Below are 16852 nucleotides of genomic sequence, written 5' to 3' on the forward strand. Positions count from 1 at the left end.
AGGCTTTATAGAAATAAAATAGAATATAGATTATTAACAAAGTGCTTTGACATTTTAACTTTGCTGTTGGTTCACCTGTTAACTACTTTGCCTCTCTATCTACCAAGTAGATTAAGGTCAAATTGGTTGTAAATAGAAGTAGAACTTCATAAATTTTGGGCCTACTTCGTAAGGGAAGGAAAGTAATATTGCTCCAATATATTTATGAATATTCAAGTGGAGGGGAATAATGTATGTAAATCTGGTTTTGTCTTATTGATGCACATATTTTCCTTCTATTTGAATGTTCTGTATATCCTCCGCTGCGCCGCCCGCCTCCTGGCACGGCCTCGGGTCCCGGCGCTTCTGCCGCACGTGAGGGAGGGGATGCCGGACCTTCCCCCTTTTCCCGGGGGAGGCATGGGTGGGGGGTGCGGCGGACACCCAGGATGCGGGGCTCCCTGCGGCAGACTCGAGTGCTAAAATCCACGGGTTAGGGGGCGCAAATTACTTGCCTTGCCCCGGGTGCTGACAACCCACGCTACGCCACTGTTGCTAAGTACATTGATTTGTGCTTTAAATTGTAAGCCGCCCTGAGTCTTCGGAGAAGGGCGGGATATAAATGGGAATAAAAAAAAATAAAAAAATTTAAAAAAAACTTCACAAAATACGTTAGCATCAGTGAAGCATCTGTTTTTAATGCTTTCCAGCTCCATTAAGCACATTGTGCAGATAGCCTACAAGCATACATCTAAATCAGGGACGGAAGGAAAAGATAGTTTAGGTTAAGCTTATGCATCACCAAAGCCAACCAGAAGTTTGCTTGTTCATGGGCTTGCATGTTGCATTATCCCAGGTTGTGGGTTGTGTATAAATCATGATGCTTAGGCACACTACGGGAATCTAAACCCTCGTTGAGTCATTCGGTACACCAATTTTAAGCAGAGCAACCACATTCATATACGAACACATTCCCAATCTGATTCTCCCCATCTTGCATGTTCTCCTTCCAACACGCAAACCAACCTAGCGCACCAACCTAGCCTAGCCGCCCAGCGTCCACTTCCGCAATTCCCCGCCGGGCGAGACAGAGAAGTCGGGGGAGGGGGAGAGCAGGTGTCAAGAGATCCGAATGGGCTCTTCCGGCAGCGTCCTCCCAACCCCGCACTTCCAATCGCTTCCCGCGTACCTTCTTCGTGGTTTTCCTCTCCCTCCAATCGGAAGCCGGCCTCTCTCGCTGGCGTCTGAAGGAGGCCTGACCCCTCCCGCCAGAGTCAGCAGCTCCTCCGCTCCCCCCCCCCCACCAGCGCGCGCGCGCACGCACGCACGCACGCCCGCCTTCCGAGCGCTCCGGGACGGTGGTTTCTCCGCCCCGCCCCTTCCCAGCGGCGGCCGCGCGTGCTTGGCTGGAGGCAGGAGGAAGAAAGTTAACTGAGAGTCGAGGGGGGCGGGAGCAGGGCGATGGGGGCGGGGGAAGGAGCTCGGTCGCTTCAGGCGCAGCCGGATCGTCGGCGGGAGTCGCGGTCGGGATGGGGAAGAGCGGTCGTCGAGGCGGCCGGCGGTAAGCCCTCCGCGGGGAAAAGCAGGGATTGAGCGTTTATCTCCAGGCGACCCGGCTGAGTTCTATTGCCCCGCGAGACTCGGGCGGCTTCTTCTGACGCCCAGACGAAAAGCGAGAAGGGCAGAGCCCGGCCAGCCCAGAGGGCCCCGGCGCTGCTGCTGCTGCTCCCTCCGAGTCGCCAAGTGGGAGCGAGGGAAGGAGGAAGGGCCTCGGGTCGTGCTCACACCGACCCGGAGCTAAAAGGCTTTCCTTGGGGCGGCAAGGTGGGGAAACCTCCGTTGGGCGGGCTGGGAAAGAGTCCGAGGGTGCCCGGTCTAGGTGCGGCGGCTTTTCCTTCCTTTTCCTTCTGGCTCGCTTGGACGCAGCCTCCTGGAAGTTTCCGCGGGGTGCATGGGCAAGCTGGGTGAATGACGAGGGTCGTGCCAAGAGAGTCGGCTTCCTATCTTTTAGTAGGGCATCCCTTGCTGAGTCTGCTAGGAAAAGAGGAACGGCGACTAAAAAGCCTTTCCTTTGCTTTACAAACCCCCCTCCCTCCCTTCTCCGTTCTGGTTGCTGCGCCGTCCAGCTGCCTTCGTTAACTCTGCTCCTTCTTGTTTACCTACGTGCGCGGCTTCTTCCGTAAGGCTCCACAATTAGTGTGTTAACTCTTAGCAACGTGGAAAATGACACTCCTCCCTCCCCTTCTGCCTCCTTGCTCTTTAACCTGGAGGCTTTTGTGAGTGTGTAGACCAGGGGTCGGCAACCTTGGCTCTTTTATGACTCGCGGACTTCAACTCCCAGAATTCCCGAGCCAGCTATGCTGGCTCGGGAATTCTGGGAGTTGAAGTCCGCGAGTCATAAAAGAGCCAAGGTTGCCGACCCCTGGTGTAGACTGAGGAATAATATTGCTAAGCACACTGATTTGTGCTTGGATTGTAAGCCGCCCTGAGTCTTCGGAGAAGGGCGGGATATAAATGGGATTAAAATAAAATAAAATCAAATAAAATAAATAACAGCACAGGAGTATCCCTCCCAAAGCCCATCTCCAACCCTCCGCAGTTCCAAGTGGCTGGCTAACTCGGTAGGGAAAAAGAGGAGGGAAAGTACCGGAAGGTCTTGTTGTTGTTGTTTTTTTAATTTATTTACAGTAAGAAGTGAGGTCCGTCAAATGTAGGATTGTTAAAACGATCGGGTGTTCTATTATTTGTGATTCGCTTGTATTTGCAGAGCTTTAAGCCAAAGCAGAAATCCTGTAGATTAGAATAGTCGAGACAAGTTAAGCCTATGAAAGTTTTCAGGTTGGATGGACACTTGGGCACTTTTGAAATTGGATGTGCAGTCAAAAATAATAAACTTGGCTTGTATAAAGACTAATTGGGGTATCTATCAATATTCACATTGAAGGGATAAAAAGATTCAATTTCAAAATGAATGATAATTTTGGAAAGTTATATAACTGGGTTGCGTTTTAACCATAGATGTCTATATTCAGGTTCAAGGAAAGTGTATGAAACCTGTTCTTTGTATTTCTTGAAAATGGTACATATTACTACAAGTAGGCATAGATGTGTCAGATATCAAATTCTTAAAATGCTGTTGCTTATAACATAGGAGTCAGGAACAGACTTTAATGAAGTTTAAACATGTTTTAGTAATTTTAGAACTATGAATATATTTTTAAGCCTAGAACTTAACAAAAATTTAATTAACATACGTGTTTTAATTTCATTATATGTTAGAAATATTTTAACAAAATACATTTTTCTCTTAAGAATAGTTAGCTGAGATTGTTACTTGCTAATTATGTTGATGCCTGATGAAATTTGTGTTTGATGTAGGGTTGCCACATTGTAAATTTAAATTTAACACATAGGTTATCTGTGCTTGTTTCCATTCTTATAACCTTCTCTATCCAATTATTTAAAAAATACAAATTATTAAATAAAACTATTCAGCTGCTTCTCAGTTATGGATCAGTTTCCACTAGAAACATGTGAGTTGAAATTGGAGTCTTTTTTGGGGGGTTAAATTAAATTATTATTTGAAAAATGGATGCATAATCCCTTATTGAATACATTCATATGCTGTATAATGTACAGATACACATTATTTTAGCAGTAAACAAAAGTGCTCATTTTCATTCTCTTTATTTGGAGAACATTAAGATTTATCTGCAAAATCGTGTGTGTGCGTGTGTGCGCGTGTGCGCGTGCTTTCACAGCATCAGTGTTTCATGTGCATCTAAAAAAATCTTGAAATAAAAATGCACTTTCAAAATGATAGTAAAATAACCAAGACTTTTCTTAAAATAATGAATATAATAATGAATGATTATAGATATTTTACTACAATGTAGCAATTAAAATATTGATTGAAGATAGCCAAAGGGCAGGACATAAAATTTAAAACCAGATTGAAAAAGTAAACATGAGTTGAATATTATTTCATTGTTCTTTTAGTGGAAATTGTTATGATAGTGCTGATACATTTCATACCAGACAAGATAATTGCTCTCAATATTTATTAAATTTATATACTGCCCATCTTACTATCAAATGACTCTGGATGGTTTAAAATGCCATAAATAACAGTATAAAACAATTAAAAGTTGAAAACATATTAAAATTAACAACAAAATGGATTAAAAATACTAATGTGTAAACAGTAGAGGTGGGATCTTTTCCTTTTCTATTAGCCATCTCCAGAATGGGATGCCTCCATTAGGACTGCTTTTATTATTGATAATGGAATAATGATTGACATGGCAGAGATTACATTAGGGATGGCTTGCTCAAATGGCTTGTTAATACTATCTAGGAACATAAAAGTTACATTAATCATAGAAAGGGTTCTTTATTGGCATGCTGTTTTCAAACATAATTATCAGGTGTTTCCTGGAAGTCTGAAACAGTAAAAGGGTATAGGCCAGGGGTAGGCATCCTTGGCTCTTTTATGACTCGTGGACTTCAACTCCCAGAATTCCTTAGCCAGCCAAGGTTGCCTACCCCTGGTATAGGCAATAGCCTTTCTACATTGTTCTGCTCCTGTTTACAGCTGTGCTGTAGTGTCTGTAAATGTGCTGTAATGTCTTCACTCATTTTCTGAAGGCTAAGTATACCCACCTCTTCAATCTCTCTTCATAAGATTTTTTGGGTCGTGCCCTGAACATCCTCTTTCCCCACTGCTCTGAATCAGTTCCATTTTTTCTGATGTTCATAACTGCAACCAAGTCTGACCAAAGGAGAAAAAATGTCTGATTTGGAAATTATACTTCTGCTAATGTAGCTTCATACCACAATTGCTTTTTTTCTAGCATGTCATTCTGCTAGCAGCTAGCTCATACTCATGTAACAGTGTGCACTCAACTATTATTCAATATCTTTTTCACTGCTGTCAGGTTAAGTATTCTATCAATGAAGGAGAAGTATTCTATATTTTGAGTTTTGTTTTTTAAACTTCTGCATTTGTCCCTATCAGACATCACTATTACTTTCAGCTGATAGCTCATCAAGATAATTTTGAAGTTTATTTCTGTCTTCTACATTATTAAATACTGCATCCCATTCCGTGTTATATCATTTCCAAATCTCATAAGCTTCCTTTTAAGTCTTCATATAACTCCATGAAAATACTGAAAAGTAGAGGCTCCAGGACCAGGAAATTCCAGGTTACCTATTTTTTCTTGTTGACCTATTATTGTATTTGTTTCCTATGATCTTTTTGTTTCATATTTTTAAAACATTCTCAGTGTTTATCTGTTTCTGCTAATCTTCACTTTTTCCATATTGTTTGCAGTTAAAGTTTTAGTATCTCTTAAGCCTGATTTCCATTAGTTTCTTTTGTCAAAGTCCCCTACTTAGCAATGCTCTGAGTTTATTAAAAACTGCTTTCTTGATGTATAAGATACACTTTTGGTCATGCATTTCTACTTAATTAAGCATTTCTTAGTATTATGTTAAGGCTAGCTGATTCTCTTGTGCCTTCTTCCCTCTGAAGGAAAAAGTTATCAGAAACAAATTTCACAAATTCCTAGAAGCGGTGAGCTGATACTTAGTCTTCCAACAGATGATAGGGTAGTTAAAGCTTCTTATACGTACAGTTTTGTTTGTTTGAAAGGTCTACACTTTGCATTATGAAGATTTCAACTATATCTTCTTGACAAGTAATAGTAGATACCAACAGTACTTTTTTATATCATTCAGATGATTTTACAGTTTTATTAAGTTTATTTTTAACTCCCAAGATATTTTTAACATATAGTGCAATTCCTTCTCTATTTCTATTGTTTCTGTTTCTTCTGAACAAACTGTGTCTTTTTGTTGCTCTAATCTAGTCATGAAAAGCATTCTGCCAAGTTTCAATTATTATATTTTATGTTCTATAGCAAAACCTAAAGTCATCATATTTCTCATATTGTAAACATTAGTGTAGGGGGACACACTGGCCTAGTGGTTGAGAAGCTGGGCTTCTCAACTGAAAGATTTGTAGTTCAAAACACAAATACTGTGTGACAGGGTAAGCTTGCCCCATTCTTGCCTCATCTCCTGCTAAACTAGCAATTTGAAAGCACGCAAATGCAAGTAGATAAATAGGTATGTCTTTGGTGGGAAGGTAACAGTGTTCTGTGCACCTTGGCGTATAATCATGCTGGCTACATGACCACTGAAGCATCTTCAGACAACAGCTGCATCCTTTGGCTGGGAAACGAACACTGCCCCCTAGAGTCAGACATGACTGGAATGGGGAAACATTTACCTTTAAACATTAAGTGTATAGACAGTTTTATGTATCAATAATCATACAGTATATGTATTTTTTACTGAATGGTTTAGAAACCTCTACTTCAACACCTTCTCTTTCTACAGTAAACAGCTCTTTATCCAAGATCCTTATTTGAGAAATTTTCTTTTGACTTTTCAAGCCTCCCTAATGAAAATTACCATGCTGTGATACAAAATATTTCTTCCTTCTGAGGAATAGTCTGTTTAATACCAATAATATACCATCTGAATAATTTCAATCATAATTTGGGGAGACCCAAATCTCTCCACTCACTTCATTTGTGTAGTTAGTTCCTTCATTCCTTGAGTTACGGTATTCTTTCTCTTTCTTGTCTTCCACGGAATGAAAGAATGGATGAAACTACAACCAAAGACTCAAGAGGTCTTAAGCTTTTTTCCAGCACCATCATGATGTAATTATAGCTGTTCTTTGCAATCTAAAATAATTCTTTGCTGTTTAGATCAGCTGATGTTAAAAAAAACACTATACCCCACAGTTTAGAATCAGTTAATTTTTTTAAAAAACGTAGCAGAACCAAATAGAACCTGGTAAGGATTTAGGTTTTGTTTTTTGTTTTAATATAGTATGTAGAAAAACACTGCTCTGACTGTACATCAGTCATAATAATATAAAATATTTATGAGATTACCATAGGAATTATAACTGAATCCTGAAATAACTTGAAATATTGATATTTAAGAATAAGCTTCTTGCATATGGATTCTTAACAAGTAACTAACTAGATGACTAAATCACTGACTTTGTTCTAGGAATTAATTCAGCAGTATTTTAAAAAATGAAAGATATAACTTATGAACAAAAGAATACATTCTCGCCGAATAAGAACTTAATGACTAGAATGTCTTAATTTTTTTTATTACTTTTGTAATTAATTACATGCAATAAGCACACACAAACCTCCCTTCCCTTCATTTCCCATTAGTTCTTAATTTGAATTAAGTATAGCCTACCTGACTGTCAGCCCTTTGAGATAGAATACTCGTAGATGATATGCACTATTAGAACTCTATGGTTACAAGATATTACACACACACATTCTACCTGTTTTATACTAAATATAGTCAAGGTGGTGGGACAATCTGGAGTTTTATCCTTGACTCTTCTTATGTATCCAGTCTAAGCTGATGTTTACTTAACAATTGTTGAATTCCTTCTTTATAATCCTCTATACTAGGGGTCTTCAAACTTGGCCCTTTTATGACTTGTGGACTTCAACTCCCAGAATTCCTCAGCCAGTGTGCTTGGCTGAGAAATTCTGGGAGATGAGGTCCACAAGTCATAAAAGGGCCAAGCTTGAAGACCCCTGCTCTATACTGACCATTTGTTCATTCCTCTCATCTTTCTTGTGCTTTCATTTATCACAGCTGACCAATTTACTCACTTCTCCCATGGCTTGCTTTCCTTTATCTTTTGACTATTACGCTACTCAAACAGCCTTGCCTTTTTCCCACTGTCTGCCATCATTAACATTTTTATCCAAAATATGTATATCGGACTGGATCTGTCTCAATTTTATTTGATTCTGAGCAATTTCATTGGACTGATTTTTAATTATTATGATTTTCTTACTGTTTCTTTTACAGCATGCTTTGATAAAAGAGTATAATAATACATCATTATCTTTATATGTTATGGAACAGTCTTCTCCCAATTTCTTCTGTTTAGATAGGTTACAAATTGCTTTTATTGATTTTGTGTAAACTTACAAGCCTCTTTGAATCAGAACAATTCACATAATTCAGTTCTAAAAGCTGACCAGCATTTTTAGTTTGCTGATTATAAAAAAGATACTTAGTATTCTGCATATTTTTTCTAAATTTCTTCGTTATTAAGGCATTGTTGCAGAATTATCTTTGTAGTACGTTATCCAGAGAAAAGAGGAAGCTGAGCCAATTCTTAATCATTTTATAGACAGTAAACAAATGCTATGAATAAATATTGGTACAACTGTATATAGGTAAAAATATATATAGTTCAGTTACTTCACTGAATCCTAAATTATACCATGTTAAAACCATTTTCAAAAAAATCATTTTTATTCATTCTCTTCTACATTTTGTGTCTGCTATATTTAGCCTTGCACATTTGCTTTATATTAAGTTTCCATATTTTCACTTTTGAAGCCCATGGATGGGATTATTATGTAATTAAACCATACTGTTTTATTTATTTAGACTATTCAGCCATCCATCTTAAATGCATATCTATGGGTGATGAACAATAATTATAAAGATAATATACAAACCCATAAACTATTGAAATAATACAGTATAATGAACTGTACTTTCCTGAATTTATTTATTTTTCATTCCTTTAAAATATGTACTGCACATATGTCAGTTTCTTTAGTCACTATCAATAGGGTTGACTGAACCTGAGGAATGTTTCAAAATCAATATCCTTTGCTCTTTATTGCTCTTTATAAACCACTTTCTGTTATAATTCTTCTTATGCCATTACTTGTAAAACAAAATCAGAAGTCTCTGCCACTTGTCAACCAGTGTTTTTGGATTCAAAGTTTCCTACCTCTGGAAACAATTCTGTCATTCAGGTCAAACCACACTCACAATTTTACTGACATTGAAAATGTATCTTAATTGATTGCAGATTGCTAGCATCTTTTCTTAATATCTGGTCCTGCCTTAATCTCAAGAATTAAAATAGTGATATTCCACTGATTTTGCAAATTACCGTATATACTTGAGTATAAGCCGACTCGAGTATAAGCCGAGACCCCCAATTTCACCCCCAAAAACTGGAAAAAGTTATTGACTCGAGTATAAGCCGATCCGCCGTTCTGCAAGCCTCTGCCGCCAGCAGAGGCTCGATCCGCCATTTTGCAAGCCTGAATACACAGGAATACCCTGTGTGGCCGCGGCTCGTCGGCTCGTCGGCAGGTCTCCGTTCCTCCTGCCGACCTTTGGGGAGGTTTGGGCGCCTCCCCAAACCTCGGCAGGTCTCCGTTCCTCCTGCCGACCTTTGGGGAGGTTTGGGCGCCTCCCCAAACCTCCCCAAACCTCGGCAGGTCTCCGTTCCTCCGCGCAGACCTGCCGACCTTTGGGGAGGTTTGGGCGCCTCCCCAAACCTCGGCAGGTCTCCGTTCCTCCTGCCGACCTTTGGGGAGGTTTGGGCGCCTCCCCAAACCTCCCCAAACCTCGGCAGGTCTCCGTTCCTCCTGCCGACCTTTGGGGAGGTTTGGGCGCCTCCCCAAACCTCCCCAAACCTCTGCAGGTCTCCGTTCCTCCGCGCAGACCTGCCGACCTTTGGGGAGGTTTGGGCGCCTCCCCAAACCTCCCCAAACCTCGGCAGGTCTCCGTTCCTCCTGCCGACCTTTGGGGAGGTTTGGGCGCCTCCCCAAACCTCCCCAAACCTCGGCAGGTCTCCGTTCCTCCTGCCGACCTTTGGGGAGGTTTGGGCGCCTCCCCAAACCTCGGCAGGTCTCCGTTCCTCCGCGCAGACCTGCCGACGTTTGGGAAGGTTTGGGCGCCTCCCCAAACCTCCCCAGGTCTCCGTTCCTGTTTGGGGAGGTTTGGGCGCCTCCCCAAACGTCCCCAAACCTCGGCAGGTCTCCGTTCCTCCGCGCAGACCTGCCGACCTTTGGGGAGGTTTGGGCGCCTCCCCAAACGTCCCCAAACCTCGGCAGGTCTCCGTTCCTGTTTGGGGAGGTTTGGGCGCCTCCCCAAACCTCCCCAAACCTGGGCAGGTCTCCGTTCCTGTTTGGGGAGGTTTGGGCGCCTCCCCAAACCTCCCCAAACCTCGGCAGGTCTCCGTTCCTCCGCGCAGACCTGCCGACCTTTGGGGAGGTTTGGGCGCCTCCCCAAACGTCCTCAAACCTCGGCAGGTCTCCGTTCCTGTTTGGGGAGCTTTGGGCGCCTCCCCAAACCTCCCCAAACCTCGGCAGGTCTCCGTTCCTCCGCGCAGACCTGCCGACCTTTGGGGAGGTTTGGGCGCCTCCCCAAACCTCCCCAAACCTCGGCAGGTCTCCGTTCCTGTTTGGGGAGGTTTGGGCGCCTCCCCAAACGTCCCCAAACCTCGGCAGGTCTCCGTTCCTCCGCGCAGACCTGCCGACCTTTGGGGAGGTTTGGGCGCCTCCCCAAACGTCCCCAAACCTCGGCAGGTCTCCGTTCCTGTTTGGGGAGGTTTGGGCGCCTCCCCAAACCTCCCCAAACCTGGGCAGGTCTCCGTTCCTGTTTGGGGAGGTTTGGGCGCCTCCCCAAACCTCCCCAAACCTCGGCAGGTCTCCGTTCCTCCGCGCAGACCTGCCGACCTTTGGGGAGGTTTGGGCGCCTCCCCAAACGTCCCCAAACCTTGGCAGGTCTCCGTTCCTGTTTGGGGAGGTTTGGGCGCCTCCCCAAACCTCCCCAAACCTCGGCAGGTCTCCGTTCCTGTTTGGGGAGGTTTGGGCGCCTCCCCAAACCTCCCCAAACCTCGGCAGGTCTCCGTTCCTCCGCGCAGACCTGCCGACCTTTGGGGAGGTTTGGGCGCCTCCCCAAACGTCCCCAAACCTCGGCAGGTCTCCGTTCCTCCGCGCAGACCTGCCGACCTTTGGGGAGGTTTGGGCGCCTCCCCAAACGTCCCCAAACCTCGGCAGGTCTCCGTTCCTGTTTGGGGAGCTTTGGGCGCCTCCCCAAACCTCCCCAAACCTCGGCAGGTCTCCGTTCCTCCGCGCAGACCTGCCGACCTTTGGGGAGGTTTGGGCGCCTCCCCAAACCTCCCCAAACCTCGGCAGGTCTCCGTTCCTGTTTGGGGAGGTTTGGGCGCCTCCCCAAACGTCCCCAAACCTCGGCAGGTCTCCGTTCCTCCGCGCAGACCTGCCGACCTTTGGGGAGGTTTGGGCGCCTCCCCAAACGTCCCCAAACCTCGGCAGGTCTCCGTTCCTGTTTGGGGAGGTTTGGGCGCCTCCCCAAACCTCCCCAAACCTCGGCAGGTCTCCGTTCCTCCGCGCAGACCTGCCGACCTTTGGGGAGGTTTGGGCGCCTCCCCAAACGTCCCCAAACCTCGGCAGGTCTCCGTTCCTGTTTGGGGAGGTTTGGGCGCCTCCCCAAACGTCCCCAAACCTCGGCAGGTCTCCGTTCCTCCGCGCAGACCTGCCGACCTTTGGGGAGGTTTGGGCGCCTCCCCAAACGTCCCCAAACCTCGGCAGGTCTCCGTTCCTGTTTGGGGAGGTTTGGGCGCCTCCCCAAACGTCCCCAAACCTCGGCAGGTCTCCGTTCCTCCGCGCAGACCTGCCGACCTTTGGGGAGGTTTGGGCGCCTCCCCAAACGTCCCCAAACCTCGGCAGGTCTCCGTTCCTGTTTGGGGAGGTTTGGGCGCCTCCCCAAACCTCCCCAAACCTCGGCAGGTCTCCGTTCCTGTTTGGGGAGGTTTGGGCGCCTCCCCAAACCTCCCCAAACCTCCCCAAACCTCGGCAGGTCTCCGTTCCTCCGCGCAGACCTGCCGAGGTTTGGGGAGGTTTGGAGAGGCGCCCAAACCTCCCCAAAGGTCGGCAGGAAGAACGGAGACCTGCCGAGGTTTGGGGACGTTTGGGGAGGCGCCCAAACCTCCCCAAACAGGAACGGAGACCTGCCGAGGTTTGGGGACGTTTGGGGAGGCGCCCAAACCTCCCCAAAGGTCGGCAGGTCTGCGCGGAGGAACGGAGACCTGCCGAGGTTTGGGGAGGTTTGGGGAGGCGCCCAAACCTCCCCAAACAGGAACGGAGACCTGCCGAGGTTTGGGGACGTTTGGGGAGGCGCCCAAACCTCCCCAAAGGTCGGCAGGTCTGCGCGGAGGAACGGAGACCTGCCGAGGTTTGGGGACGTTTGGGGAGGCGCCCAAACCTCCCCAAAGGTCGGCAGGTCTGCGCGGAGGAACGGAGACCTGCCGAGGTTTGGGGAGGCGCCCAAAGCTCCCCAAACAGGAACGGAGACCTGCCGAGGTTTGGGGACGTTTGGGGAGGCGCCCAAACCTCCCCAAACAGGAACGGAGACCTGCCGAGGTTTGGGGAGGTTTGGGGAGGCGCCCAAACCTCCCCAAACAGGAACGGAGACCTGGGGAGGTTTGGGGAGGCGCCCAAACCTTCCCAAACGTCGGCAGGTCTGCGCGGAGGAACGGAGACCTGCCGAGGTTTGGGGAGGCGCCCAAACCTCCCCAAAGGTCGGCAGGAGGAACGGAGACCTGCCGAGGTTTGGGGAGGTTTGGGGAGGCGCCCAAACCTCCCCAAAGGTCGGCAGGAGGAACGGAGACCTGCCGAGGTTTGGGGAGGTTTGGGGAGGCGCCCAAACCTCCCCAAACGTCGGCAGGTCTGCGCGGAGGAACGGAGACCTGCCGAGGTTTGGGGAGGCGCCCAAACCTCCCCAAACGTCGGCAAGTCTCCGTTCCTCCGCGCCCTGCCTGCCTGCTTCTTTCCGCTGCGGAAAGAAGCAGGCAGGCAAGGCGCGGAGTTTGGGGAGGTGCGCGCGCACCTCCCCAAACCTCCCCAAACTTCGGCAGGTCTCGGACGGCGGTGGCTTGGGAGAGGTGCGGGCGATCCCGGAAGCACCAAAGCCTCGGCCGCGCACAAGTCCTCGGTAAGTTTTTTTTGTTGACTGGAGTATAAGCCGAAGTGGAATTTTTCAGCCCAAAAAGTGGGCTGAAAAATTCGGCTTATACTCAAGTATATACGGTACTCATTTATTGATTAGATGTTCTATAAACCAAGCATGCAGCTTTCTATTTTCTTCAACCACATCAGCTGAGATTTTTCATCATCGTAATAGAATAAAATTCAAATATTAAATTTGTCAAACAATGAAAGTTCACCTCCTGACATTTCTTCCCCTAATAAGGTATATCTGCTTGTTAAATAATCTCTTGCTACATAATTTCTCTTACACACATTTTTTCTCTTTCTTTGTGACAAATTGGCAGAAATTGAAATCACAATTTGATTTCTGCCTTGCTATGCTACTGTTTATGGCAAAAAGTCCAATAATACTATAATATTCTTCATATGATATAAACATATAAGTCTGTAGCTTGGTAAACCAATGTTTCTAACTAAGATACTAGTTCCCCACCCCAATAAACTAATCCTAATTGATTTGTTTCTAGTGTTACTTAAAGTTCTCTGAAGAAAAAAATTTAAGTGACAAACAAGAACTTTTCCAAAATTGCAAAACTCATTCCCAATAAACCAGTGTTTGTTAAATGAGAGAGACAGAGACACAGAGAGAGAGAGTTATGCATCTTTGCCAATTAAATCAGTCTATGTGATACGAAATCACATGTCTGGCAATTTAGTTAGTGTTTCTTGTATGAATTCATATCTCTGTTTATTAAGTCAGTGTCATGAAAACACAAGGCTCTTTCTGATGAACCTACAGTAACTTTATTAAAGGCTAACAGCTTTCTTCTCTGAAGCACTCAAAGTACTGTATAAAATTAAACTCTAGCTGCAGTGGTGCTTTTAAAAAATAGTGGTTACCTATGCCTATGAAATAATGTTTAATATTTTTCTCTGAAACAGAATTAACAATGAAATCCAAGCTCTGTTACTAAAACAACATTTACTATTTCATATTTCATATGAAATCATAGCGTTACTTAAATCAGTGTGATAATAAATTAAAAGTATCTGTCCTAATAAAACAGCATTCCTAGCAAATCACAAGTCTGAGTAAACAAGGTTTGAAATCAAAAGACTCCCCAAGGTAAAAGTGTGTGTGTGTGTGTGTGTGTGTGTGTGTGAGAGAGAGAGAGAGAGAGAGAGAGAGGGAGAGGGAGAGGGAGAGAGAGAGAGAGAGAGAGAGAGAGAGAGAGAGAGAGAGAGAGAGAGAGAGAGAGTTTTCATATCTAAACCACAGTTTGTGATAGGAAAGTATGAGAAGTAAATAAATACTGAATTTTAAAAAAAAATCTACTTGTGTTTAGGTAATATCTGAAGCAAACAGCAACACAAAACCTGAAGCATGTTTTCGACATTTTGTTGCCAGCAGCCCATTTATTTATATGCTTACTGGCCACTCCCTTTCTTCTTTTGCTCACTAAGTAGGCGGTATCAAGCAAAGTGTCTGTCCCAGGGGCTGTAACTGGAAGCGATGCTCATGTGCTTTGTGACTTTGGTGCAGGCCTCTTTGATACTGTTTCGGTCTTGGGTAGTTTTTTCTCTGGGTGGAGGCAGAGAAGATTATAAATGGTGAAAAAGTGTATAATCATAATTCCCACTCCCGTTTTTTTCAGACTTTGAAAGATGATATGAAGTATACATAGAATTATTTCAGCGACACAAAAGAAGAAATGTGATATATTTCCAATATTGAGAGAAAAGAATCAGCATAAAATCCCTGCGTACAATACGAGCTAAGAACGTCTGATTTTTGATAGTTGCTATTGTATTTTTTAAAACTTTTGACAAAGTGATACTACATTAGAATGTAAATAAAGAAGACTATTATCAATAAGTATCTTTTACAGTTTACATCAGATTACATCAACTTTATTCACTGGAATTTCTGATATTCTTATGCTCTATTTTGACCAGATTTTAAAAACTATTTTCATAAACCAAATAGAGCATAACCACGCTATTGAAGTACAAGCCGAAGACTTGGAGCATGATCACAGTGCCATAATTTTTTAAAGGCTACTGTCTGAATTGCCTTGTTTAGCTCAAATTACATCTTCCTTTATATAAATCTATATTTGTTTCGTAAATAATGGCATGGGTAAAATTCTTGAAAAAACCTGGAGGAAATCTTGGAAAAGTATATCAGCCTGGAAGTGTGATGTCCTTGGCTCCGACCAAAGGCTTGTTAAATGAACCAGGACAAAACAGCTGCTTTCTTAACAGTGCTGTACAGGTAAGGAATAGCTACACATCAATCCCAAAGAGCTCCATGAGTTGTGAAAGCACTGAAAGATACATTAATCTATATTCCTGTAACTATATGTCAAGTGTTTTCCACTTCATACTTTTGATTGTTTTGATAACCTTTGTAAGAAAAAAGACTTTCTAGTGACAACAGAGAGTAAATTATTACTCTGACTAGTCATAAACTCCAGTACAGTGTAATTTTTATTTGGTTGTCTATTTAAGACGAGATAATCAAGGGAAAAATTATAGACCAGACCAAAGAAATCAAAGCAGAATGAATGAAATCAAAATGAAAGAACTAATTTTATAGGATGCTAAAAAGATATATTTTTTTAAAAAGTACAATGGATTTCAAAGGTCTTCATCAGTGCAATGTTTAATTTTATTTCTGTCCTACTTTTATTATTTTTATAAATAACAAGGTGGTAAACACATGCAATTCTCCTTCCTCCTCTTATTTTCTTCACAACCACAACCCTGTGAGGTGAGTTGGACTAAGAGAGAGTGACTGTCTCTGGTTTTTCATGCCTAAGGCAGGACTAGAACTCACAATCTCCTAGCCTCTAGCTGGATGCTTTAACCACCAGACTGAACTGGCTCTCATGTATAGAGAAAGATCACATAAAATTCAAAATATAGCCAAATGCTCTTTAAAACAAAATAAAAATGCATATATAAAAGCTGCTAAAATTATAGTAATTGAAATCAAGACTGTATTCGATACTTCTATCAAATTGAAATGAAATTTATAATATAAAATACTTTATACCAGGCCTGTGCAACATACAGCTCTCAGGATGCCAAGCAGCCTGCTAGTATTTTTTGAAAAAGTAATAAATTCACCACTGCCTTGAAAGTGGACTGTCAAGCACTTCTATGCCTTGTGGTCATTGCCACCTCCAACACTGCTGCTGCTCCACTATCTTGCAGACAGCTGATTGGCACTCCAGGTGATGCATGATTTTTAATTTATCAATGCAGTCCTTTCCCCTCTACAATTTCTGCAAGCCTGTTTTATACCATAATAATATTTCCCAATTCTATAAACAACATTTGCAAAGTATTTCATAACATAAACATTCAAGGTAAACTTTAACTTATGTGAAAGGTTTCTGTGACTTGATAGTGACTGATCAAGGAAGAAGCGAGATTGTTTTTAAAAGCTTTGTGTTTAAATTCTTCCAACAGAAGAATCCATGTTTGGGCATTTTACTGCTTCTCCAAACATGTTTTTTTGCTATAATTGTGGCATTTTATCTCTTTTAATAAAGACCATTCTAAGTATCTGTTTCTGACACAAACTGATCACAAGGAGGATAAATACTGTTTGACATTATGTCCAATTAGCATTTTTCCTCCCTTTTTTGTTGTGTTCCAATACACACAAAGGGAATAAACCTGTGTATAGCAAACCGTGTTCCTGCAATACTTTTCTGTGAGAAATACTTGATTTTCTGGAAAAATTTCTGGGGTGCCAACAATTTCAGCCATGACTGTATATATGAAGTGACTGCATATATGGTTATTTGATATGAATCATAATTTAGAATTAATATATCCTCATGTACTACATATTTGTTCCTAGTAGAGAGTAATGCCAAGTTTTTTTGTTAAATGGAATCTCTGGTTTATTTTTGCCCTACCAAGCCAAATCTATAATATGTTCTTAGGTTAAAAAACTGCTTAATTACTGTTTCTAC

General features: G+C 43.5%; 1 protein-coding gene across 1 annotated transcript in view; it reads left to right on the forward strand.

Annotated features, from left to right (window-relative positions):
• The first annotated feature begins 1478 nt into the window (after positions 1 to 1478).
• USP53 (ubiquitin specific peptidase 53) overlaps positions 1479 to 16852 on the forward strand; it is a 37186-nt gene continuing 21812 nt past the window's right edge. The window contains exons 1-2 of the mRNA XM_083367601.1: positions 1479 to 1540; positions 14519 to 15138. Coding sequence (XP_083223727.1) covers positions 14995 to 15138 — 144 coding nt within the window. The 5' untranslated portion in view covers positions 1479 to 1540; positions 14519 to 14994. The remainder of the gene's footprint in view (positions 1541 to 14518; positions 15139 to 16852) is intronic.

This window comes from Vipera ursinii (genome assembly GCF_947247035.1).
Source record: "Vipera ursinii genome assembly, chromosome: 7".
In the NCBI taxonomy this organism is placed as follows: domain Eukaryota; kingdom Metazoa; phylum Chordata; class Lepidosauria; order Squamata; family Viperidae; genus Vipera; species Vipera ursinii.